The sequence below is a fragment of the Indicator indicator genome, chromosome Z, assembly GCF_027791375.1.
Source record: "Indicator indicator isolate 239-I01 chromosome Z, UM_Iind_1.1, whole genome shotgun sequence".
Classification (NCBI taxonomy): domain Eukaryota; kingdom Metazoa; phylum Chordata; class Aves; order Piciformes; family Indicatoridae; genus Indicator; species Indicator indicator.
Genome location: NC_072053.1, coordinates 20,501,814 through 20,519,892, shown reverse-complemented (window position 1 = coordinate 20,519,892; position 18,079 = coordinate 20,501,814). Strand labels below are relative to the sequence as shown.

The following is an 18,079-nucleotide window of genomic DNA, read 5'->3' as shown; positions in this document are numbered from 1 at the left end:
AGTCACAAATCTATTATGATGCCCATTATACCTGACTTGGAGCAAGTCTGTAAATACATAAGCAAATATCTGCTATAAGCCTGCATAAGCTGTTCTACAGCATCTGTAGATGACCTGATCTTCTTAAAATATACTTATCTGCAAAATGACTTTTTACTGCTTTGAAAAATAAGAACTGTACAAGCTTCACATCTTGTTCTCAAAGTGGAAACATCCTTAAATGACTGAGAATGCTCTCAGTATTATTTTCCCAAATTGTTCTCAAAATTGACATTCTTGCATTTTGTAGGAGCAAACTGTGTAAAATGACATTTTTGAAAACTCTGTCTCTTGAGCTCACAGACCTTGTAGTTTTAGTAAGTAATGTAATGGTTCTTTTAGTGCATTGTTACCATAGGATTACATTTTAGAAAATAAAGCAGTCAAATAGTGAAGACAAGTTCCATGCAGAACTGAGGCAATAAAATTAGAAATCTGTTCACTGGGAAGTAGCACAAGTAAAGCACTGAGTAAATGACCTAAGAACAATCTGATTCCCCATATTTTGACGTTTCCATCAAGAAGCAAAATTAACAATTACATTAGGTTGATCACAGACAGAAATGCTATTTCTGATGCTTTAAAAGGTCTTAAGAAAAACAGTCCTTGCACTCCACTTGCTTTTTACAAGAAAGGGCCAATTTTCATGAGAACTGTTTGTTCCCATTTTCATAAAAATTACACTGCCTTCTCCATTCTATTCTAAGATGTGGTCTGCATGGACAGCAAAAATAACAAGACCACATTTTTTTGTGACATATGCACAAGTACCATATCCAGGATGAAAAAAGAGAAGAGTAGAAGCACTCTTAACAACCTTCCCTAACATTAGGTAGCCACAAAGCCATAAGAAAATGTAAAAAACAGACAGGGGGCAGAGTTAATGGGTCTGCAACTGCAGAAGTCAGAGGATAGAAGGGTCAAAACCATTGTAACACGTCTACAGTGCTTACTGCTTTGGGGAACCTGTAGAAATTTGCTGTTAATTAGAACAATGGCAATTGAAGTAGATTCTGTGAGTCACTGTCAGATAGACCTTCAATGTTACCAACATTTGTCACTTTTTTTTTTTTAATTTCAAAAGCAGGGGTTTAAACTTTTAGAAAAATAACTTTGGACATCACATGATTATTAAGTGATCAGTTATATGTCTCTTTAGAAAGGCAGAATATCCTACAGTAAGCAAGAACAGTAAACATACAGCTAATAGGCATGAATCATCAGATCAGCTCTATAACCCCTCCAAGCTATGATTACACTCATTAGACATCCTCCCTCTAGTATACTCTTACCATGCTTGCCCAAGGAAACGCAAGTTACGCAGTTGTGTTGTCTACATCAGTTTGTCTTGTCTGCAAAGTAATTTTAGGATGGCCAATTTGAAACAAGTTTGTCACTAGGGTAGAATTATGAAGGTCTTATAAATTTCTGTCAGATTTGGTCTAAGGTAAGGGAGAAAGAATTGCATAAGACTCCTGCTGAGGAAAAAGCAGAGAGAAGACCAACTTTTATCCCCTTCATGACCAAGTGCTGTAATGAGGAACAAGTGCAGTTCATGAGGATTTAAGCTCTGAAACTGTTTCTGTAAAAGTACCTGAGAAAACACAATCTATAGATATTATTTAGGGTCAGTATGTAATTCTGACTCTTCCACTCCACAAAAGATTCTACTTAACAACTCAGCGAAACTGGATGCACATTTTAATATGGCTGGCTGTTCCAAATCTAGCAACACAGTAAAACTCAACTGACAAGTTATTGTGGCTTTCCAGTATCTGAAGGGGGCCAACAAGAAAGCTGGTGAGGGACTTTTTAGGATATCAGGTAGTGACAGGACTAGGGGGAATGAAATCAAGCTGGAAGTGGGGAGATTCAGGCTGGACATGAGGAAGAAGTTCTTCCCCATGAGAGTGGTGAGAGCCTGGAATGGGTTGTCCAGGGAGGTGATTGAGGCCCCATCCCTGGAGGTGTTTGCAGCCAGGCTGGATGAGGCTCTGGCCAGCCTGATGTAGTGTGAGGTGTCCCTGCCCATGGCAGGGGGCTTGGAACTAGATGATCCTTGTGGTCCCTTCCAACCCTGACTGATTCTATGATTCTATGAATAAGCATTTTAAACATTTTTTGGAGACTAGATACAGATTTTTTTTTTCCAAAACCTGACTAAAGTATATTCTAATGAATAACCAGTTCTACAGTTCAAACTGGAATGGTTCAAGAGGATTATAACTGTGGGAAAAAAAATTAAAATTCCTTTGTGTCATCAGTCATAAGATGGAGAACAAAAGCTTGGGACAGAATCAATTTGGATCTGTTTAGTAATGCCAAACATTACAAAAATTGCATTCTTTGATTCACGTTCAGAAAAAAATCGAGACATTCCAGCGGTGTGCTATTTGAACTGAGAGTAGATGTGGTTCCAGGAAGAATACAGTGCTAGTGGGAATCAAAGGGGATGAGTTCTAATAGAGGATTAGTTTAATTTTGTAGATAAGAACAGAACACCTCCAAAAAGACTGCAGAAGATAAAAGAAAAAATGTGAGTGTTAGTAGCTGCATTTAAGACCTGCCACAGGTCTCCCTAGAAAAAACGCAGGGGAAGCAACAGCAAAATCTTTGTTAACAAATTGATCAAAGGAGTTAGTGAAATGAACAAATACTGCATATCCACCTTGCTTTTGGTCAATGGCACTTGGAATAACAGAAAAATAGCAATTTAAGTATTTCATTATCAAACAAAAGACTGTCAGTGGATAAGAAGGTCCAGCATAGGCTGCATTTTTCATCCATTGGTGCTTAGAATGATGGGTAATGTGCTTGCATGGAGAACCAACTATGCAGGATACAACAAAGTTGTCTGTGTAGAATCAGCGGTTCGGTAACACTTTAAATTCCTAGGAAACACAAAACTGTTTACAATTTTTATAAGATTTCTTTTGTATATACCAAATAATTTTATTAAAGTATATTCACACTCCCATTATTCTCTTCCCTTTTGGCAATTTCTTAACATATCTTGAAAAGACACCATTTTGACATTTACCAAGTATCTTGTGAGAGAACTGTTTGCATGTTTGTTTCTTCCAGCATAATATTTTTTCCTTTGTTAGTCTTTATCTTGCTTGGATTTCTAGGTAAAATTTCACTATATGTAATCTCCATAATGCTACAGTAAACAAGCCTAATATTCCATTTTCAGAACAACCTTAGGAATTTAGCTGTTTACACAGTACAGAAGATCGGTAGATTTATTCTATTTAGACTTGGTCTACAGTTTCATAAATATACACATAAAGCCTCTCTGTAAAGAATTAAACTCAAGTTCATTGTGCCTTTGTGGCTTTATTACATCAAAAGAGTTGGATAGAAAATTGTAAGCATGTTTACACATTGTATTTCATGATTTTAGTGGCAATCATACTATGCTTGTAATTGCAATATGGAACACCATTAGTAGTTAGATCCTCTGCAAATATGTGTTTAACTACTTTCCATTTCAGTTTAAAATTGCCTTGCCTAAGTGGTTTTGTTACTTTTATACAGCAGTGGGAAGTTTTATAAGAAAGTATTTTCAAGCCTCCTGAGCCTAAGGTTCCCATGATTAGAGGGAAGGAACACAATAAATACATGTACAAACCTAAGCATATCTGGTTAACACTTGCAAATCACCCAAAACAACTTCCACATATTCACTTGAAGAATATCATGGTTAATAGTCACAATATACCCCATATAATAGTTTCATTGAAATGGTGATTTATTTTAAAATGTGTTTTTAAATAATATAGCTTTAGGTTATTGTCAGTGCGGGACAGGGATTTCAGCTCTCACACTGTTACAAGTGTTCACTGAGCTATGAATGCATGAACAAATTAAAGACTTGCATCTTCAATGAATGTAAGCATGGTCTGTGTGACTCTCAAAAACACATTACAGAGGCTTCTGTTGTGGAGATACTCCTGTTTGTGGTCTTAAGGATATAAAGCTCATAGCAAAGACATTAAAAGCTTTCAAGTGGTCTGCTGTTTCACAGTTTCCATATTTGGCACTATGACTTTTCTATTTAGCAGGATCTTTAATTGTAGTATGATCTTTAACAATATAGGTAACTAATGTTTAGTAGCCCTCAGCAGCTACTTTACCTTTTAATTACGTAGCTAACAGTTCTTCAGAATGAAGAGGGAAAAAATGTCTTACCTTTAGGTGCCACCTGAAGAAACTGCTTGTGAAGTGTATTAATTTGTGAAATAGTTAGAGTGCCATTTCCAGAGGCCTCCATGTGTGGAACATGTGGTGAAGGTGCTGGGTCAGCAATCACTTTTACATCACTGCTGATGAAGAAATCTGTTTCTTCTAAAGTGATTTCATATTCGATTTTGCTAGAACTCTCGATGTGATGTCGTGCAACTCCAATCAGCTTTTCAACACTGTTAAAGTGTAAATGCAGAAAACAAGAAGTACTTTACACACAAAATGGTAGTAACTTAGGTTGAAATTTTATATGTGTTTACACTTCGAGAGCTTTCTTAAAGTAAGAATTACAAATCCCTTCTGAATTCTGTAGTCATTATTATGGAGCGTACTGCTCTGGCAGCAGGAAATCTTTTGACAATGCTAAGAAATTTATATAAAGGCAGATCTAAGCCACAGAACAGATCTCATGGAAAAACATGAAAATGGTAAAACTTTTTTTATTCCATAAATTTTATAGGAGTGGAGCATACATGTTCACCTATAATCATCATTTTGCCTGCTTCAATGCCTTGTCTTCTGCTCTGCCCCTAAATCACAGATGTACATACCATTGTGGAGAGGCATATGTACTCCTGTTTCAAGTGTAATGAGCACATTTTATACAGGGAAGGTATTGTCTATAACATTTCACTAGACATAAATCTGACCTAGAGTGTCAGGTCAAAAGACATTATATTCTGTAAATATTGTGTCTTTGGTAGTGCTTATTGTTGGAGGAGTAAATGGAACTGGCCGGAAGAAAAAATGCTCAGCCACTTTGAGCTATTCCCTGTTAGAGCCTTCAAATCCTGCATTCCTGTCTCTAGTCTTGGGCTTTCTGTGACATGGATCAACTAGCACCATCTCAGGTATGCTTCAAAAGTTAGTACAGACCAGCAATATTTTCTAAAAGGAAAAGTGATCCCTTTCTTTTGGAGAGTAAAATCCTTTAATGATATGGACATAGGCTATTCTATGCAAGATGGCCTACATGTCATGAAGTGGTATTTACTAGGACAGAAAACCTGTGAAGAACTTTCTTTTTAAGGGATCTTAACATAATTTTGGGAAATATTCTATATGGTAGTAAATAAAACTAGGTGGAATTTTCTAACAAGTGTAAAGCACAGTAAAGAAAAGAACACCACATTCCAAAGTGAGAGAAGTCACTGAAATTATCTGGAGGCTTCTACTAACCAGAATAATTGGTTGTCTGGTGATGCTCATAAATCTGCTAAATGTCTATTCTAGCAAAGCAGTAGAACTAATTATTACCTCTAGTGCTGCCAGCAGAACCTTCCAATCACCCAAGAAATTAATTACTACCATTCAATCATTTAAGATAAAATTAAATTCTAGTTCATTAAATGAAATTAGTATTTTCTACTTCCCCCCCTACCTCCCCCACCCCCCCAAAATTATTAGCTTCTGTATCTTTAGTAGCATAGTCTAGTTTTTAAAAAAACAAGGTCCCTGTTTATAATTGGATATACATTACCTGGACATTTCTGCTAAAAACCTGGATCCAAGCCACTTTTCCATATCTTTGTAGGCCTCTTCTGCTTTCATTGTAAGCTCTTCAACAAATGCTAAAGCTTTTTGTTTTATAAGTTCTAGTCGAAATTTTGTGGCTAACTCTGTTTAAACAGTAATGTCATAATAATATTTACATAATTTGAAGAAAATTGTCAGTCTTCAGTAGCAGAAGCTTAACATCTCAACCTATTTTAGGCAGTAAAATATTTATTTTATTTTTTATATTCATGAATAAATGATTTTTCAGAATCACCATGTATTTTATGAAAGTGTGCTTCTATAAGCATCAAATTTCTCAATAAAACTAATGTAGAGATGCAGAGGATATACAAGTAGACCAACACTGAACTAGATTAACACTACATACAATAAGATTAATGATGCAAGTGTAAATATCCTGTTATGGCTAATTTTTACAGAAAACACTTCTAAATTATTATGGTTTTTTGATCACAGTAAAAGCTTGCTTTACTGTTTCTAACTTCCAGTCCTTTAAAATTAAACCCACTGGCTTTGCTCCAGGCTTCCTACATATGATTATTTCATGACCTAAATCTTAGGCTGCATTAGAAAAGAGTTTTGTTAGTGAGCACTAAGAAAATAATTCACCTCTACCAAAATTATGCACAAAGTATTTGTATGAAACATTTAAAAACATTGAGAATTTAACAGTTTTTTTAGTTTTCAGAATGGGAAGAACTGAGTATATAAAAAAAAAATCAGTCTCACTGCAAGGCTAATACTTAAGGAGCTGAAAGGACAAGACATGAGAAACAGTCAGCAATGTCTAAAGTGAAAAGGATGCCAAATAGATGAATGGACATCTAAAGTAATGTATTGACAGACACATGGAGCAGGCACTGAAAGACATTCAAAACTTTACAGAAAAGAGAAGAGGATCAGTAACTAGAGATTGGTTTACACCAAAAGGCAAATTGCATGTTCAGTTTGATTTCTCTTTATATTTAACCTTCTATAATATATAACCTTCTATAATATATAACCCTATATTTAACTGCAGGATCTTGTAAACGATGAACATTATATACTAATTGGTAAAGTGACTTCAAAGTTAAAGACTGTAAAATTATTTCCATTATAATCCTTACTCTAAGATTTCAAAATACTTAAGTTTGAGGCTGAAATTCCTTATCTAACAAATGTAGAAACTTGGACCCTGAAAAACATAAGGTATGTCCTTTTAATGCTGTTTCTCAGTCACAACACAGTCCAGCTCTGTACACTGTTTATACACTGTTTATGTTTATAGTAATCTTTGAGCAAGAAAGTCAATGTTCAGAATTTTAAGCATAGAATGGATTTGGGTCTGAAAGAGGGGTTTCTTATTTGATGCCAAAGACATAAAAGTAAAGGTTCTAAGCAAGTGAAAATATCTTAGAGAATGTTTTATGCCTGTCTAGCCATCTTTCTTTAAGACAGTTTTTAAGGCTGCCGTATTTGTGACTTTTCTGCATTTTCTTTGAGTAGCTTCTATGAGTATATTGCAAAGATAAGTGAAGGACAATTTTTGTCTCCTTCCATTTTCAGAAGCAGGTACTGAATAGTTCAGTGACAATGATGCTCTTTTAATAGCAGAATAAAAGACAAGGCACATTGATGCAACAGAGAAACAACTTAATAATAATAATAAACTTAGAAACTTAAAACCGTGAAACCAACATAAAACTGTAGTAAGTATTCACAACTAGTGACTTTATCCTAGTCTCTATGTATCTGTATAATCAAAAGCACAGGCATCTAGTTACCACAGCAGCAAGTGAAATTACGATTCTCCAAGGTACCAGCTATGTGCCTGTGCAATTATGAAATACACCTTAACATGTTCAGTTTTCCATAGGTTCTTGTCTTTGTTTGTCAAATATAAGATGAAAATTAAAAAACCTCCAGGAAACTAAACACATTGATGAATCACTAAAATTCATCTTCATACTACTAAAATCTTCAGAGTTACTACTATTCCATTCATCTTGTTATCCCAAAATAATAAAATATTTATCCCAAAACTGCTTTTGGATTAAACAGTGTTGGAAGTGGTAGGTGTACAAGCATGTCATCTGGTGTAGACTTTAAGAAGCCTGATAGATCTCTGTTTCATTCATTAACTGTGGTTTGCCTTCTATTTTTCATAATAAATACTATGGAAAAGTTAGCCTGCCAAGGACACGTCTACTACATAATGAAATGCCTGCCAACATTAGCCAAACATAGTCTGTAACAGCTAGGTTCTATCTTCTTCCTTTTAATGAGAAAGAGGAACTTTTCATCCAGTCTAAACCATCTTCAAAAATTTTTAAGCTATTTTAATTCTGGGACTGCTGTTTCTCAGACATTTACTTTTGAGTGAAATTGGCCTGTTGGCTTGGACAATATACAGTTTTTGGAAGGAACTGTTTGGAAAGGAGTTTGAAAAAATAATTAAAAAGTCTTTGTCTTGCTGCTTGAGGAAGAGGGAATTAGAGAGAAGAGCATCGATGAAATATGTAGTTTCCAACCAATTCTTCCCTAATCAAAACATTTAAAATACTGAGTTCAATTCAATTGAATATTGAAGAGTGCCTAACCACCTATATGAAACTTAATCTTTTATGATGAACACTTGCTTAGTCATGAGAAATGAAATTAGGTTCAAAGAAACAGAAGAGAAGAAAAAGAAAAATTAAAACCACATTTCTATTTTTAAAATATTTACCAGTCTAAAAAAATTGCCGAATTTCTCCAAACACTCCTTTCTTCTCCTTCCTTTTTCTTACTTATCCATCCATTTTCTGCAGAGTTTCTATATAGTTTTGACTATTGCGTTACCTAAGTCAGTAATAAGAATTTGCCCTCAATAAATGTAAACATTGGTAATATACCTTCATGTTTCAAGGCACTGAAATACTCTTGCTTTATTTTAAGTGCCAGTTCTTGCTTCTTTATTTCTTCTGAGGTTAAAGGAACTGAACTGACTTCGAGCACAGATGCTGTAGATGGTGGTCCTGCAGGAAAATAGATCTTTCACAGTCTTTGGAGTTTGCTGGTAAGTCTGTGTATCTACACAGGAACTTAAATTCAGCACTTTAAAAAAAAACTAAGTTATTTAAACATACATATCTATGAACAGACATTCTGAAGGTATTTTATCATGTTTATAAAGACTGCATGAAATTCTGCCATCACAACCATTCAACATGTTGGCTATTACTCATAAATATTAAAATATTTGTAACTTTCCTCTAGGGGAAAAGTAGATAGAGCTGTTACAGAAAAAAATAATTACATCAGCATGATACATGAGGTCAACATAAAGCAAATGGTCAAATCTAGACACAATAAAATTATACGTGGCAAACCGAATCACTCAGTTACTAAGCTGCAGCTGTACCCTTGGGAGTTCTGCTGTTACAGGAAGTTACCTTAACACTGTATTTGGCATTAAATCAAAGTTGATAGTTCCGTTACAGATGCATCAGTTGATACTTTATCTTCTACCATGAGAAGCACACAGCTGAATTCTAGCTGCAGTTCTGTCACTTTATAGTTTTATGATTTCAGGTAAGTCACGTAGTACCAGGTTTAAACAAAAATTTAGTTCTAAGAAGCAATCCACAAACTCCAGCATAGCCACTGAGTATACAATAGGTGATAACTGCTGATTTCTCATTGCAAAGCTTTTCTAGGAATCTGAAAATCTGCTACTTTTCTGACTGGACTGAGATGCTTAGCACACATCTAAGGCTCCCTGGTGATCACAAAGTAGGTATCCATGTGGCTAAGTATTTGCAGGGCTATGCATGTCCACTGTACTATGAGCAGAATCAAACAGAGTGAGAGCACTGAGTACAGTGCAAATGATATATCTGGCAAAGAAAATATGTTAGTTGCTTTATACATAATAACTCCGCTGTTACAGTTTTCTCACTTGGAAATGGAGCATCTGAATTTCAGATCACACCTCTAAGGCCTGAGTCCCTTCTCTTGCTATGTTGAATGCCTTTACAAAAGATGTAAGGTTTAGGCTACTAGCCTTGCTGCCTGCTGGAGCTATGAAATTTTGCAAAAAGATATGGAAATTACTTAAACCACTACATGATCAAGGAACAATTTGTGATAAGCTGACAGCACTGCATGTCAGAATTCCTCCCAGTAGATGCTGGAGATTGGGTTTTTTAGGTCTGTATCACTTTTGCAACTAAATCTTGTATTCTCACCTGGTTGGACAGATTCTTGCCAGGCCTAAAAGCAAGACCTACCTCAGTGGATGTCTGCTGTTTTTCAGAACTACATATGCCATTGCATTTTGTGTTCTTTAATTACATTTTGTTACTGTCATATATAAAAATGATGAACTTTGACAGATCCATGTTTCTGCATTGCTGATAAATTAATTCCAAAATATCTTAGGGTGCTGGATAATTTATCAATTCTGTTTCACTATTTTTATTTAAATATTTGGAATATTGATTGCTGAAATGTAGGCAGAATTTAAAGGAATTTTATGTAACTTAGTAAAGTAGTTCTAACTGTTCAACTCCAAAACAGCACATGGATAAAAAATAGCATTCACTTTCTAAGTTTTATTTAGAATATTTGTTCCTACATAATAATAACAGCAATAGATATGATTAAAGAAATGCAATTGCCATTCAAAAGTCTCAGCACTTTTCTAGCACTACCAGCTTTTCACCCTGATTTGTCACATTTGACATTTCAAAAGAGAAATTAGTTCCAAATTAAATGTCTTAGCTTACTATTTTCTGTATTACTTATGTATTTACATTACAGTAATTTCAAGCACTGGTTAAACAAAGTCTGCATTTCAAATACCTTTCTTTTTAGTAGCTGATTTCGAAGAAGGTTTTTTGGAATCTTTGGCATTTTTCCCAGTAGCTTTGCCTGACAGAGTCTGTGAAGGTTTCAGATTTTCTTTCAGTTCTGACTGCTGATGTTCCTTTTCTTCCTCCATTTCTTCAGACTGTGTTTCAGCTGTTACCTTGACACCATAGTCACATATAGTACATAGTATGAACACCATGTAACTATTTTAAAAGCCCTATGCTTGCTGAAAGTACTTATTAAAACGTAAACACATAAATAAAACAAAGGAGATATTTATTACATTTAAATTATTTATAAAAAAATAAATTCTGCAGCAAAAATGTAAGACAGAGAGAGAGTGGTTATAAGTTTCATAACTCATTGCCTGTATGACAGGAAAAAGTGAGAAATATTAAGGTTCAAGAGTATGCAAAACACTGCAGTAACAATGTAAGGTGTAAAAATTGACTTATTTTGAAATCATTAAACAGAAAAAAAGAGAGCCCTTCTAATTTAATTTTAGCTCTATATAAAAATAATGTAATCATAGCTCTTGAAGTTATGAGAATTTTGGGCAAACACTTCATTAAACTTGTTGCTTTCCTCATGCTTCTTTTGAGGGTTAAGGGGAGAGTTTATCATAGAGTAAGTAGATATACAGAGTCAATATTCCAAGTATTTCTATCAGTAATGGAATTAAAGGGTCAGTTACAAATACAGAGGTGTGATAATACATGGATTCCAACACTTTCCTCAAGAAACAAAAATATATTAAATGAAAATATCTGTGGTGGAGGAAGAGGTATGAAATCCAGATATACAGTGTGAAGGCTGAGTGTTTAGGCTGCCTGCTGAATGGCAGGCTTTGACTGTCTGATCCAGAAATGTTTAAGTAATACATTCCTTACCATACTTGATACTGCTGTTACTGCTCTTTGCCATGTATCAGCAATAAGATTTTCATCTTTCCCAAAAGTGGCCACTCCATTTTCAGACTTATCATTGTCAGCACTCTTCTGCAGAGTTCCCTTGCTTTTTGACTTGATAATTAATTCTGGTGAAGGTAGTTTCCAAGAAACTAGAGGAATCCTTAACAATAAAATATAAGGCATAATTAACTCCCTCCTTTATAAAGAAAATACTGCTTTCAAAATTCAACAAAGTAACAGAAAAGAGATGAGCTTTCTCATAAACAAAAGTGGTGGAATGTGTGGATGACAAGGAAACTATCCAGTTTAACTGCAGAAGCTAAGGAGTAATAATATTCAGATAAAACTATGTCAAGTGACTGCATGATCAGATGACATACTCCAGTTGGGCTAGAACAGCCTCATTACTCAGTTTCTAAACTAACCACACCTTTTTTTTTTTTTTTTTTAAAGCAGGTATCATTACAGACAGAATTTTTGGTATTCTGAAATTATTTGAGGAGATACCTTTTAATATGGCGTTTGGTTCTGTCCATCTTTGAAGGCTGCTTTGATTTATGCTTGTCAATACATAACCCATTTAATTATGTTTGTTGGTGAAAAATGAAACCTCCTAATGTTTCATAATTATATATAACTTAGTTACATGAAGATTTACATACATGAAGACTTAGTTACATGAAGTCTACATGCTGTAGACTTCCAGCAATGCAGAGGGAAAGGAAACATTTCTAAAGCAGAGTTCATTCTAAGGTAGCTTTTAAGAGGTTTTATAATTCAAAGATGCATTAGTGAAAATTATATTTGTAAATTAGTAAAATATAACAGATAAATTAAACCTGTAAGATGTTTCAAGATTCATCATTTGACTGTAATTCCTAGTTTTTTAATCTTACTTCCCCATCCTTTGAAATATTTACACAGACATGTATTTCCAAATACGTGCACAAATTTTTCAGTGCATTGCTTTTGTTGATATTTATAGAATTTAATAATGCACTTCTACCTTCTTGATTTGTTTTGATCTTCTTCCTGCCCTACATCAATAATATCTAACAATGGGATTCTAGCAAAATCTTGACCATCATCTGTTGGGACTTTTCCTTCCATTGCCCCATAGTAGTCATGGAGAATTCTCTTTGTATCTTGGAAACGATCCACTTCAACCTCAAGAAGAAAGGACAGAAAGAATGCGAACTGAAAACAGGACAGTACAAATACATGATAGCATAAGCAATCTTAAATCCTTAGACTTTGAGGGAGGGCAACAAACAACCATATTTGTGTGAAAATGTATAGTGTGTACTTCTACTTGTGTCTATAATGTCTTCACACTGGTACTTCAGAAGATTAATAAAAATCTTACTTGATAGAATAGGAAAAATTATCCACAATAAATAATGTTTGATGCATTATGTTTAATTACAATATATTTTGATGTGTATATATTTGCATAGTAGCAAGTATACTAGTACTAGCTAACAAATTACAGGGAACTTTTTATTCAAAAGAAATAGAATGTTTAATAATATAAAATATGAAGGGAAAAGTGATGGAGAACATTTTAAAAGCTATATGATTTTCCTGAAACAAAGAACTCAACAGGCTTTACTCATCCAAGTGTCTCAAAGACCTTTTTGTGTGAATCATCTTGAAGGAATCAAGTAAGAGTCAAAAAACATTTAACACCTGTCATGTTTTGATTTATTGATACAGTATGGTGTTAGTTTCTAACTGACAAAACAGTACTAAATATTCATGGGAACATGCATGAAACCACATTCACAAAACAAAGGATAAAACCTTTGTGGTGTAAACCAGCCCTTATCCATAAGTTAAGGAGAAAATATCTTCTAGTATAACTATGTATACAGAAAACTGCAAAGAAATCTGATAAATGACATTTATGCAACTTGAGGTGTGTATATAGTAACAGAGCCACCTGGGGAATATATGTAATCTCCCCCACAAAAAAACAGAGGGAGAGCTAAAGACTAAAGCCTGTTTCTGACTGCTTCTTATTCAAAGCCATAAAATAGAGTTAGTATATTTTTACTTTGAGCACTAATAATTAATTACTTTTTTAATTTGGGGGAGTAAATAAAGACAATAAAAATCGTTTCCTTTAGGAAAATAAAAGCTTATATACAGCTGATGTATGTATTTGTAATTTCAAGTGGCTATTCTGCATAATCACACAAAACAGACCAAAAAAAAATCATAGCAAATCTCCTCTGGACTGCATTGTACATGTCCATGGAATTCTGCTAGAAGAGAATTAAGACTGCAAAATTACACATGAATATAAAAGGACACTATTTAAGCTCAGCAACATTACTTTAATTTGTCTCCCCTATGTATATAATTCAAGACACACTTTTTAAATACTCAGTAGTTACTTGGTATTTCAACCTTTCTCTTTAGTCAGTGGCCTTAAGTCTCTCTTTGGGGTATTATTTAGACTTTTTAAAAACAGTTAATAGCATAGAACCTGATTACTTCACAAATTTTACTCAAATTACCACAACAATTGTATAATATCAGAGAGCAGTCCCCTTGTTTATTAACTGTGTAAAAATAGTACAGAGAATTAAAGAGAAGGAAGCTCACATTAAGATACTTAGGCCTGATATTTCAGTCAAATTAACACATCTAAGCATAATTTCTACTGCCTTCTTTAAAATTGCCAAAACTTTCACAGAATGGTCACTTTGTTTACAGAAAAGCCTGTCCAGTCTGAGCCTGTTCCAGTCCAGTCCAGCCAAAAGCCAAATTTACACAACTAGAAAAATAAGAACAGGGAAAGCTTTACTTCAGAAAACGAAGCAATTAATGAACAGGCTGAATGACAGGAAAGGCTTGCTGTGGAGGAGCCAATAGTCAACTAATTGAAGATAGTCTCTTGAAAACTTTAAAGTTAGATGTCTGAAAACTCAAGAGCAACAAATTTCATCTTTTTTTTTTTTTTCCAGTTTGTAGGCAAACTTTCAAGCCACACTGGTGAAGCTACAACTGAAATATTTTTGTGATACAGGAAATACCCAACAACCTTATTAGCAACTGGTTCAAGAAGAGCAATGAATTATGTAATTTTTTAATTAAGTGCACATGTGAATAAGATCACAGAAAGATAAATAGCTCTAACGTTTTGTTACAAAACTCTGATGCCCTGGACTAATTAAATTGCAAAAAGTGGCACTATACAATACATAGCTGAAATTTTTGGGGACAGAGAATAGCAATACTTATTTTTCTTATCTTTTCTGCCTGACAGACAGTTAAATGTATGAAATATCATCTACTTTCTTTCTCCTACATTTATAGATAAATTCAGAGGTGGTATAAACATATGCTTATCTGATTCATAGAATCATAGAATGGTCTGGGTTGGAAGGGACCTTATTCAGATCCAATTCATGGGCAGGGACACCTTCCACTAGACGAGGTTACTCAAGGTCCTGTCTAGCATGGCTTTGAACACTTCCAGGGAGAGGGCATCCATGACCTCCATAGACAGCCTGTTCCATTGTCTCACCACCCTGCCTGTAAAGAATTTCTTCCTAATATCCTAATATCTTCCTAATATCTACACTCCTCAAGCTTCAATCCATACCCTCTCATCATATCTCTACAAGCCCTTGTAAAAAGTCCCTTCCTGGCTTTCTTGTAGGCACCCTCCAAGTACTGGAAGGCTGACATAAGGTATCCCCAGAGCTGCCTTTTCTCCAGGCTCAACAGCCCCAACTCTCACAACCTGTCCCCACAGGGGAGGTGCTCCAGCCCTCTGATCATCTTCATGGCCCTCTGGACTCATTTCAACAGTCTGATGTCCCTCTTATGCTGGGGGCCCCAGAACTGGATGCAGTAATCCAGGTGGGGTCTCCGAAGAGCCAAGTAGAGGGGGAGAATCACCTCCATCATCCTGCTGGTCACACTTTTGATGCAGCCCAGGATATGAATGGCCTTCTGGGCTGCAAGCATAAATTACCACCTCGTGTTGAGACTACTCTTGTGCCACCCCTCACCCAGCCTATATTTGTGCTTGGGATAGCCCCAGCCCAGGTGTAGGCCCTTGCACTTCTTCTTGTTGAATCCTCAGTCTCTCATTTATATGGAGACAACCATATTAAATTCCTCTGAGGCCTACTGTCCTCCAATTGTAGTTCATTGTCACCTTCCATTGCAGACTCCATAGTGGAAAAGTACCTGCATAAGTGAAAAGAAATGGTTCATTGCAATCCCCCTGCGATCTGGGAACCAGCCATCGTTCATGATATCATTACGTTCCTGTTCTGCTTCTTCCCTTCTTTTATCACAGATATCCCAGAGATGATCTCTTAGGTCCTAAAACACAAAATCAGATACGTGAAATAACTATGAAAGAAAACTTAAATACCTTTCTAATATTTGGTATTTTAAATTATATTTTTGCCTGTACATAGAGCATTTTCCTACTTGTGGCTTTTTCATTACTGTTATAAAGGTCAAAGCCTGGTCAATAAATCACATGCTTACAGAATGCTGATGGAGAGTACAAATATGCCAGTGAGAATTACTAAGGTATAAGATGAATATGTAGGCTGCCTTGCTTTCCTCAGGCACATAATACCTATCTAAACTGGACAAAGATGTGAGAATATGAACAGCTAAGCTCCCAACGGCATCAATAACTTTCCACTTGAATGGTTTGCTAACTAATACACTTATAAGAAGAATACTCTAAGTGGATGCACAACATGAAAAATTCTGAGAAAATTATGTCAGACTTCAAGTATTCTTCCAATCTGTTTAGCTCTGTGCCATTTGTGTCATGAGTTTGTTTTGTGTTGTCTGCTGTTCCTTCTTCCTTAAGCTCTTCCCTAGCTCCAGAGTGGAGTCCTTCCCCTTGGATACAGTCTTCATTACTTTCAATCTAGGTCCTTCCCACGAGCTGCAATTCTTCAAGAACTGCTCCAACATGGCTCCTTTCTATGTGTGCAGTCCTTCAGGATCATACTGCTCTATCAGGGGTTCCCCATAGGCCACAGGTCCTGCCAGAACATGTGCTTCTGCATGTGCTCCTAACTATTGGCTACAGTCCCTACCAGAAGCTTGATCTCCCTAGGCTGACACTCCTTTCAGGGCATGTCTACCCCAGTGCCCCAGCATAGGGTCCTGCATAGGCTGCAGGGTGGATATCTGTTTCACTGTGGGCTGCAGCATAACAACCTCTGTCACCCTAGCCTTCCCCACAGGCTTCAAGGAGTTCTCTGCTTTGCTGCCTGAACACCTCCTCCTTCTCCTTCTTCACTGACCTTGGTGACTGCAGAGTTGTTTCACATTTTCTCACTCCTCTCTCACAGCTGCCATACAACATTTTTTACTCTTTCTTAAATATGCTATCACCAAGGCACCACCACACCATCACTGGCTCAGATTTGGTCAGTAGCAGGTCCATGCTGGAGGCAGCTGACAATTGTTCTATTTGACATGGGGCCAGCATTGATGTTTTCTCACAGAAGCTACCTCTTCTACATAAATCCAATACTATACACACTAAAAAATTGGTGGCGAACAGTGACACTTCCAGCTGTCTGCCAGTCACTAGTGGTGTCCCCCAGGCAATCAGTGTTGGGCCTAATCCTGTTCAATATCTTTATTGATGATCTGGATGAAGAGATAGAGTCCACCATTAGTAAATTTGCAGACAACACCAAGTTGGGGCCAGGTGTCGATCTGTTGGAGGGTAGGAGGACTCTCCAGAGGGACCTTGACAGGCTGGACAGATGGGCAGAGTCCAACAGGATGGCATTCAACAAGTCCAAGTGCCGAGTTCTGCGCTTTGGCCACAACAACCCCATGCAGAGCTACAGGCTGGGGACAGAGTGGCTGGAGAGCAGCCAGGTGGAAAGGGACCTGGGGGTGCTGGTTGACAGGAGGCTGAACATGAGCCAGCAGTGTGCCCAGGTGGTCAAGAAGGCCAATAGCATCCTGGCCTGTATCAGGAATAGTGTGGCCAGCAGGAGCAGGGAAATCATTCTTCCCCTATACTCAACACTGGTTAGACCACACCTTGAGTACTGTGCCCAGTTCTGGGCTCCTCAATTTAAGAAGTACATTGAGATATTTGAATATGTCCAGAGAAGGGCAACAAGGCTGGTGAAGGGTCTCGAGCACAAGCCCTGTGAGGAGAGGCTGAGGGAGCTCAGGTTGTTTAGCCTGGAGAAGAGAAGGCTCAGGGGAGACCTTATTGCTCCCTACAACTACCTGAAAGGAGGCTGTAGACAGGTGGGGGTTGGTCTCTTCTCCCAGGCAGCCTGCACCAGAACAAGAGGACACAGCCTCAAGCTGCACCAGGGGAAGTTTAGGCTGGAGGTGAGGAGAAAGTTCTTCAAAGAAAGAGTAATTTGCCATTGGAATTGGCTGCCCAGGGAGGTGGAGGTGTTCAAAAAAAGATTGGATGTGGCACTTGGAGCCATGGTTTAGTTAGTCATGAGTTGTCAGGTATTAGGTAATAAGTTGGACTTGATGATCTCTGAGGTCTTTTC

At 36.5% G+C, this 18,079-nt stretch overlaps 1 protein-coding gene across 1 annotated transcript in view; it reads right to left on the bottom strand.

Moving 5' to 3' along the window:
• Positions 1 to 18,079, bottom strand: part of SPEF2 (sperm flagellar 2) — a 98,073-nt gene that overhangs the window by 35,282 nt on the left and 44,712 nt on the right. The window contains 7 exon segments of the mRNA XM_054397530.1: positions 4,234 to 4,463; positions 5,768 to 5,906; positions 8,682 to 8,804; positions 10,633 to 10,798; positions 11,532 to 11,712; positions 12,559 to 12,719; positions 15,759 to 15,896. Of these exon segments, the coding sequence (XP_054253505.1) occupies positions 4,234 to 4,463; positions 5,768 to 5,906; positions 8,682 to 8,804; positions 10,633 to 10,798; positions 11,532 to 11,712; positions 12,559 to 12,719; positions 15,759 to 15,896 (1,138 nt within the window).